Raw genomic sequence first — 8,491 nt, 5'->3', positions numbered from 1 at the left:
CCTTGCTGTCTGGAACCCCCCCCCCCCCGCCCCCGCCAGCCCCACACCATCCCTAGGGAGGACCCAGGTGGGCCTGGGGGGAACCCAGCCCTTGAGGAGGCCACAAAGCAGGGCGACAGGAGAGGTAACGTTCTCCTGCTTAACCACGGCTACCGCGGGCATCCCTTTCTCCTCACAAGCAAATCTTGCACTAAGTGTGAAGCATCTTGGCTGAATCTAGCAGAGCGAGAGGAGCTGACTGTATGAAAACCGTGGGGAAGAGAGTGTGCTGCGCAGAGGAAACAGCTCAGGCAGAGGCCCCGAAGTACGCGTGTTGTGCTCTGAGGCACGTGCCCCCGGCCCCAGCAGAGCGGGGGTCCCGTCCTCACCCGGAGCTGGCCCCGCTCCTCCTCGCTGAGCTGCCGCTGCGACAAAGACAAGGTGCCGTCTTGCTGGTTCCAGAGCAGCGAGCCCCGCTTCCGGAAGTGGGCACTATCATCTGTGCGGGAGCCTGGACGTCAACCCTCGCAGTGACCAGGTCGCTTCCCCATCCTGAGCCCCCATTTTCCCACCAGAGCCCCACGTGTCTCTGCAGCCCTGCCTCTGCCTTGCCAGGTGACCCAGGGTCGCTCACGTGACTTAAGTGGGCCTCAGTTTCCCCAGCTGTGGAATACAGGGGCTGCAGAGCTCAGGAGCTCCCAACCACCGGGCTTTCTTGGGCAGATGCCAGGGTCTGACTGGGGAGGTCTGCAGAGGGTCCAAGCTTCAGTGTTTAAAACAGGTGACCCCAGAGCCTGGGGCCTCAGACTCGATTATGAACCCCTGGGCCACACTGACATCTATGCTCTGGGAGTCTGGATGCCTGAAATGTGGCAGTTTAAGCTGAGCTTTAGAGAAGGTCCCACCTCTACCATTGACTTGTAAAAGGACCTTGTCTGGTATCCCTCTGCACCTCAGTTTCCTCTTCTGGAAAATGAGGCTATCCCTAACACCTCCTATTTTGGGTGACTATTCTGAGGATGTCTGAGTTAATACAGATGTTTGAGTTAATACATATAACCACTAGAGCAGGGCATGGGGCAATTGGTCAAAGTCTGCTCTGAGGTTATTACTGCCATACTGACCTTTCTGGAACTGGCATTTGTCTTACAGGTATGGGAGTATTCAAAGACAGAGCTTCTGTTCGCCGCCGCCCCCCATCTCCCCAGTGTAATGCAAACACACTTCCAAGTGCAAAGCTGTAAGTGAATGGATGGCGTGTCTCACACTGAGTGGCACCTGAGTTCCTGACACAGGGCACTGGGTAAGTGTCCAGGTCAGGACGTTGCTGGACTCACCGATCTCAAATGAGTGCTCCAGCAGCAGCCCCACGGCGCCGCAGCCCTCACCCTCTCGACCTTCCGCCCCCGCCTGCAGGTGATAGAGAGGGCCCCAGGTAAGGACAATCAGAGCCCTCAGTCTGGCAGGACCCGCGGACCCCAGGACAGACAGACCCGCAGGCTGCGGCAGAAGCCTTATTTTCAGGCCCATATCCAAACACTGACGCTTGCCCACTATTCCACCGGGAACCGCCCATTTCATGAAAATTCATGATCTGGACGGGCCAGAGAAAACTACAGCCTGCAAAGTAGAGGAACCTCGTTTCCAAGGCAACTATCTCCAGGTCACCTGCACACTACCATCATAACTATTCATGAGTTAAAAGGCATCCTTCCCAAGCTAATATCCAAGTGACCTCGTTTTCACCTTCACAGCCCCAATAGCCACGATGCCGCCCGAGTTCCACCCCTCTCAAGCACATTCAAGATTCCATGCCTTTCTTTTCTCCAACTCTCCACATCTCTCCTAACTCTGCATCCTCCTCTCTACGCCCTCAAGCCTGCGCTACCTCGTTCCAGATTTTAATCCGCGAACTCAAGATCCCGCCCTCCTCATGCATATTCGGGAGGCGGAACTCCTCCGAGAGCCTCCCCCCACCTCTTTAATTTTAGCCACCCCAAGGTCTGATTTGCCAAGATTCCACCCGGGCCACACCTCCTCAAACATATTCATGACTGCGGATCCCTAGCGTCCGAAGGTTAAGGAAGTTCTTGCCCCAACTTTCTCTTTCAGTGCAGCTTCGTTTTCACCGCACCCAACGCCCAGGTACCAAAGTCCCATCCCCAAATGGGATTAGGGGGCTTCCCTGGTGGCGCAGTGGTTGAGAGTCCGCCTACCGCTGCAGGAGACACAGGTTCGTGCCCCGGTCCGGGAGGATCCCACATGCCGCGGAGCGGCTGGGCCCGTGAGCCACGGCCGCTGGGCCTGCGCGTCCGGAGCCTGTGCTCCGCAGCGCGAGAGGCCACAAGGGTGAGAGGCTCGCGTACCGCAAACAATAAAAAATACAAAACCAAAATGGGATTAGGGATCCCATTAGGGATCTCCTTAGGCCCACCCATAAGAAAAACTAAGGCCCAGAGAGGGGATGGCAAAATCCCATAAGAAGCCCCGCCCCCTCATGCATATTCACGAGCTAGAGCCTTCCTAACTATCCTCTCGCTTTCTCCCAGTTGTGCGGCCTCATGAATGCGCAGAACTGCAGCCTCGCTTTGAACGGTGCTTTTACCTCGTCTTCCCTGTCGGTCCTGCGCAACTTCGTTCCCACCTTAACCGACCTAAAGGCCCGAGACCCACGATTTCCGTCAACCCTGCCCTATGTGCACAGCGAATAAGCACTCACCCCCCGCACAGCGGCCCCGGACCGGCAACCACTACCCCGCGCCCGGCTGGGGGCTGCTGCCGCCATCAGCAAGAGCAGGAGCAGCCGAGTGGCCCCAGCGCTGGGCGCGGCCATTTCGAACCCGTCCCACCAGCCAAGGGGCTGGAGTGAGCCGGGCGCCGCGGAGCACGCCGGGAGGAACGGCCCGCAACCGGTTGCCCGTGCGCCTGCGCCGGCTCTTTGCGTCTGCGCACTAGCGCCCGCCCGCTACCGGCGTCTGACGTCACGGGGCGGGCGACGCTCCATCCGGGCCTCCGGGCACCGCCCCTTGGATGACGCCACAATCGCAGACGTCTCCTCCGTGACGCAAACCCGGTCCGCCGCGTTGTGACGTCACAGAGTCCGGGGCCCCGCCCTCCCTTTTCTCCGTGGGCACCTCCTTCCGCTCCCCCCAAGGGGCGGGGCGTTGCGATGAAACGGAGGCACGAGCCTAAGCCGGCTCCTGGTGGAGCAGGCGAGGCGGGACCAGGTGGGATGGCAGGTGAGAGGCGGAGCCGGGCCTGGAGGGGTTGGACCAGTTGAGGGAACCAGGTGAGGGATGGAGCCTGCGATACGGAGACCGGTAGCCGGGAACCCTCTACCCTCAGCGCGGGGCTGACCCTGGGACCTTGGCCCAGCCTCCTGGAGCAGACCTGCGAACTTTGCCGCCCATGTAGAACGCCCCCTGTTTCCAGCCTGTCCCACGCGCCGGCCGGGACGGCTCCAGCGCCATCTCCTGAGCGGCGAGTTCGACCAGCTGCGGGATTTACCCATCTTTGAGAGCAACTTCGTGCAGGTGTGGAGCCCCAGGGCCCTCCGAGCCCAGGCCTGAGCCCCGGCCTCCTGACTTGGGGAACCTCTGTTCGCCCTATTTCTGATCACTCCCCCTAATGCCCACCTCCTGAAATTCCTGCTTCCCTATGAACCCTGGCCTTTGATTCCCTCGGTCCATTTTCCCTGACTTCATACCCATATGACTCTTGACCTTTGACCCCAGGATCTCTGATCCCCATCTTGGTGGTTAACTTACTTGGTTCCTGACCCTTAACCCTAAAAAAATTCCTGATTCCTCCCCAATCCCGCCCCCCATCTATCTGGCTTCTAACCTCTGACACCCCCCCCGCCCCCCGTCCCCAGGTGACCCGGTTAGGAGAAGTTGCCAACAGGGTCACCATGGGGGTGGCAGCCTCCAGTCCAGCCCTGGAACTCCCAGACTTGTTGCTTCTGGCGGGCCCCGCCAAGGAGAATGGACGCCTGCAGCTCTTCGGGTGACTGCCCCCACCCCAGCCTAGACCTCCTTCCTCCCAAGCTCTGGGCATCCTAGGCCCCCTGCAGCACCTCCTTTCACCCACACGACCTCCAGGGCCAGGAGCCATGGATGGCTGCTAGCCTTCTCTGGGCTACTGTCCACCCAGGAGAACAAGGACAGGGCCATCCACAGGAGCCAGGAATCAGGGATAGATAGACATGAGGGGGACTGTCCTCAGCTACACCCTGGCAGGGATCAGGAGAATGACCATTTATGCAGCACTTACTGCATGCCAGGCGTCCCCTTGACCATGCACATCATCTCTTCTCTGACCTCCTACTGTCATATGGTGGGGCCCCTTAGGCCCATCCATAAGAAAAACTGAGGCCCAGAGAGGGGAGCCACTTGCCCAGGGTCCCACAGTGGGTCAGGGGTGGCCTGGGATCAGAACCTTGGGGTCCTCAGGATTGCTGACCTCACGATTCTGGAGCTCCTGGGCCACACTCCACACTGCCCCTTCAGGTCTTTGTTTTTTTGATTGAAAAAGTAATGCAAATACACTCCAAGGTACAAAACACACATAGCACAAAATACACCTTTCTTCCACCCTAGGCTCCTGTCTCCAACTCCAGCTGCAAATACCAAGACATTTACAGGCATAGAGTATATTTCCAGAAACATTCTGCTGGTGGCTTTCACTTCTTGGCTACATCTCACAGATAATGAAAGAAAGGGGGACGGGGGAAGGGAGGGAAGGAAGGAAGGAAGGAAGGATGGAGTCACATTGTCACATGCGCACACACGCACACACGCACACAATCCTTTGTCTGCAATTTTGGATGTAACTCATTTTGTGGTAGAATCTGCTTCTGACCTGAACAAACTTGATGCCACTTACAGCCTTTATTTATCCCCCCCAAATAAGTTTAAAACATTTCACAAAGCAGTATTCTGACGCCGGAACCTTGTACTGGGACATTCTCTACCATCTTCCTTTTCTTTTCAATGCTAATTGTATCCCACCATATGAGTCAGAACCTGCAGTTGGAAGGATGCTAAGGATGGTGCTGAGAGGGGGGTTTTGACCCTCATCATCTCATTCAGCATTCTCCCCTCCCAGCCCCAGACAAAACATACCATCGAAGTAAAATCATTGAGCTTGCTCTGCGAACTCAGCCTCAAGACACATCCCCCAGCCCCTCACTTCTAACCAGCTTCCAGCCCTGAGTGATTCTGTGCCAGTGCACACAGATCCACTTTTGGACACACACAATTCAACAAACTCCGTCCCCTTGGACACCTAGCTTGCATCCAGCCTCTTGCTGTGATGATGTAATAGGGAGTGTCCTTGAACGAATGGCTGCCTTCCGACGGCCTGGTTTCAAATCCTGGCTTCACCTCTTCTTCACTGTCTTTGGCCAAGTTTCCTACCCATCTGGGCCTACCCATCTGGTTTCCTCATCGGCAACATGAGGATAAGAGGAGAGCCCACCTTCCAGGGCTGTCAGGGGATAAACTAAGTAAATGTCTGTAAAACTCTTGGAACAGCACCTGGCACAGAGTATGCGCTCTGGAAATGTCAGCTGTTATTCTTCCATTTGGGGAACATACTAATAGATCGAGTTGCCTACTGAGGGACTCTGATGTGTCCTGTGCCTTGGGGTGACAACCAGTGTGGCAGGCGGGGGACATCCATGTGCTCAGCTGCGAGGGTGTCTGTAAGACCAGTTTCTAGAGGTAGCCTTGCAGGGCCTGAGGGGAGTCGTATGTGGCTACCCAGTGTTGTTAAGAACATAGGTAAGACTTGGCTTCAAATCCCTGCTGTGTGATCTGGGCCAAGTTACCCATCCTGTCTGGATTGTTTCCTCCATTGCCTTGTTGGACCTTGAATCAGGCTGGGGGCCTGAGCAATTCCTTTATTCAGATACTCCACAAGCCTTCACTCAGCACTGACCATGGGTCAGCTCTGGGTACTACGGAAGCAGCACTGAACAAAATTGGACCCAAAATCTCTGCCCTCAAGCCCACCTTCTACTAGGAAAGCAGACAGAATAGATGTCAATTTGTCCAGTGGGTGAGGTCTGTGGAGACAGATGGGGCATGGGGGTGGGCATGGGGAGGTCTGCAAGGGCGAATGTAGTTGTATATAGGCTGGAGGATGACAGAGGGAACGGCCTGTGCAAAGGTCCTGAGGTAGGACCAAGCCTGGCAGGTGTTTATGGGACAGTGAGACCAGTATGGCTGGAGCCGAGTAAGCTAGGAGAGTGGGTGGGGATGGGGGGGCAGAGAGGGAACAAAGGGGGCAGATCCCGCAGGGCCTTGTAGTCAAGGCGAGGACTCTGCTTTTACTCTGAGCCCCGGGAAGGATTTGAGCTAACGCGGGTATTGATTGGCGCCCTCTGGCGGCCGCGTGGGAACAGACTGGGGGTGAAGGCGGGAAATTACGGTGGCTGGACGGCGGGGGTCGGGGGCGGCTGGTGGAGGGACTTGGAAATCGTCGGACTGTGACTACGGTTTAACGGTGGAGCCATCAGGATTTGGTAGGATTGGCTGAGAATGGCAAAAAGTCGCCTCCCGCGGTTTCTGACCGAGCAAGTGGGAGGAGGATGTTAAGGTGGGGAAGACGAAGAGGTGTAGCTTTGGGGTTGGCGGAAGGTCATTTTATGGAATTTGGCTGTTGGACATTTTATGTCCGATGTCGATCCAACATACAAATGGAAATTTCAAGTAAGCCGCAATCTGAGTTTCGCGTTTATGAGGGAGGACCAGCGGGAGACACGGATGGGCTCTGTGTATGGAAGAAAATTGGGGATGGATAAAATGCAAGAGGCAGAGAAAGTGGAAAAGGATCCTTCCGGGCGGGGAGAGGGGCGCTGGGGTGGGCGCTGCGAAGCCGGGGAGGATAAGACGCTGAGGCCGCCCCTTCCGCCCGCCAGGCTGTTCCCCTTGCAGTTCGTCCAGCTCTTCGTCCACGACGAAAGCCGCTGGCAACTGAAGGTCAAGTTCCGCACCGGCCGCGCCTTCTACCTGCAGCTGCGGGCCCCGCCGGAGACCCGCGACCGCAAGTTCGGCCAGTGGGTGCGGCTGCTCTACCAACTGCGCTTCCATTCGGCCCAAGGAGCCGTACCCTTCACGCAGGAGTACTCGGTGCTGGAGGACGACAAGGACGAGGGTCCGAGCAGGAGGAAGTGAGCGGAGGAGGTGAGCGGAGCAGGGCGGGGCTGCAAGGAGGGGGGAGAGGGGCATGGGCGGGGCTGGGGGCGGGACTCCTGGGACTGAGGGAGGAGGGGTTGGGGCCGGGGACTCCCGGGTCTGAATGGGGAGGGGCTGGGGGCCTGGATCCTGGGTCTGAGAGTGGAGGTGACCAGGAGCCCAGACTCCTAAGTCCTGACAGGGTGTGGCATCTGTACCCAGAGGACAGGAGGCTCTCAAAAGCAGGGCAAGGTCTGCAGGACCTTGGCGCACCAGCAAAGGTGGTGATGGTTTCCTAACTGGGCATCCCCCGACCCCAGCCTCGCTCCCCTTGACCTAGCATGGTGGGATCTGGGGAGGGAGTGCCCAGGCCCTGAAGGAGTGGGGTCAGCCAGACAAGATGCCAGTTCCGTGTAAGGCCTGGGGAGGGGAAATGGCCCAGTCCTTGAAGGTGGGGACACTGGAACGTATGGGGCCTCTTCCTCTTGAGACACCCTGCTCCCCAGGCCTTCCCAGGAAGTACAGAGGGCCCACTCACCCACCCCCGAACGGCAGGTGCATCCGCAGTCAAGGCCTCTGAGACAGACTCTTGTACCCAGCTTCAAGCCATGGAAGCCAGACTGGACCCACAGACCTCTGAACTCTGGGGACTGATTCCTCCAACATTATTTTGAGGTCACTAAAAGACCAGAGATTAAAGTGTACCCTACCTCAGGGCCGGACAGATGAATTATTAAAGTTAATAAAGATTGGCCACTTAAGAACCAACAACCCGGTCACGAGCAGTTTCCCCATCGTCTCCGATTCAACATGGCAGAAATAGCTCTTCCAGTATGACTGCCCCAGCGCGGTCTTCTGTTCACGGTGTCTGGCTCCTCAGGCCACTGCTGAGGCCCAGCGCCCACCATTCCATCGTGGCTACCTCACTAGAGTAGCCCTCCCCAGTCTGGCCTTCGGTTCTTCTTTGCCCACTGCATCTGGCCCCTGCAGCCAGCCCACCTCCTCCCCACTCACAGTAGCTCGTCTAACAGGGCTGCCCCGACAGGGTGTCAGGTCCACCCGTGATTTTGTAGTTGCCATGGCAACGCGGTAGCCTCGCTAAAGCAGCTGTTCCAAGATGGCGGCCTCAATGTGGTCTGTTTCATCAGGGCTGCGTCATCGTGGTTGCCATTCCAACCTGGCTGTCCCCATCACCCAGCCCCAGGTGACTAAGCCCTACAGGAGGAGGAAGGCGGAGCTACAGACTCAAGAAGGACAGACATATGGGAGTCCAAGAGAAGACTATGATTTTCTCATGGATAACTCGGGAAAGGGAAGCGTGTTGGGGGAGGCCT

At 57.4% G+C, this 8,491-nt stretch overlaps 2 protein-coding genes across 3 annotated transcripts in view; one reads left to right on the top strand and one right to left on the bottom strand.

Annotated features, from left to right (window-relative positions):
- The window catches only part of EMC10 (ER membrane protein complex subunit 10), a 5,630-nt gene extending 2,757 nt beyond the window's left edge, over window positions 1-2,873 (bottom strand). For both annotated transcript variants that reach the window (XM_007463422.1, XM_007463423.1), the window contains exons 1-3: window positions 2,699-2,873; window positions 1,317-1,389; window positions 369-478 (exon numbers count right to left, since the gene is read on the bottom strand). In XM_007463422.1, coding sequence (XP_007463484.1) covers window positions 369-478; window positions 1,317-1,389; window positions 2,699-2,812 — 297 coding nt within the window. In that variant the 5' untranslated portion in view covers window positions 2,813-2,873. The remainder of the gene's footprint in view (window positions 1-368; window positions 479-1,316; window positions 1,390-2,698) is intronic.
- Window positions 2,874-3,148: 275 nt separating this feature from the next.
- On the top strand, window positions 3,149-7,797 carry GARIN5A (golgi associated RAB2 interactor 5A). Its single transcript, XM_007472170.1, is given in 6 exon segments — window positions 3,149-3,218; window positions 3,394-3,512; window positions 3,854-3,984; window positions 6,902-7,134; window positions 7,137-7,166; window positions 7,757-7,797. Coding segments are annotated over 6 exon segments (624 nt in total).
- Window positions 7,798-8,491: the final 694 nt, after the last annotated feature.

Source organism: Lipotes vexillifer, unplaced genomic scaffold, assembly GCF_000442215.2.
Source record: "Lipotes vexillifer unplaced genomic scaffold, Lipotes_vexillifer_v1.1 scaffold802, whole genome shotgun sequence".
Taxonomy (NCBI): domain Eukaryota; kingdom Metazoa; phylum Chordata; class Mammalia; order Artiodactyla; family Lipotidae; genus Lipotes; species Lipotes vexillifer.
This window is presented reverse-complemented; position numbering and strand designations above follow the sequence as displayed.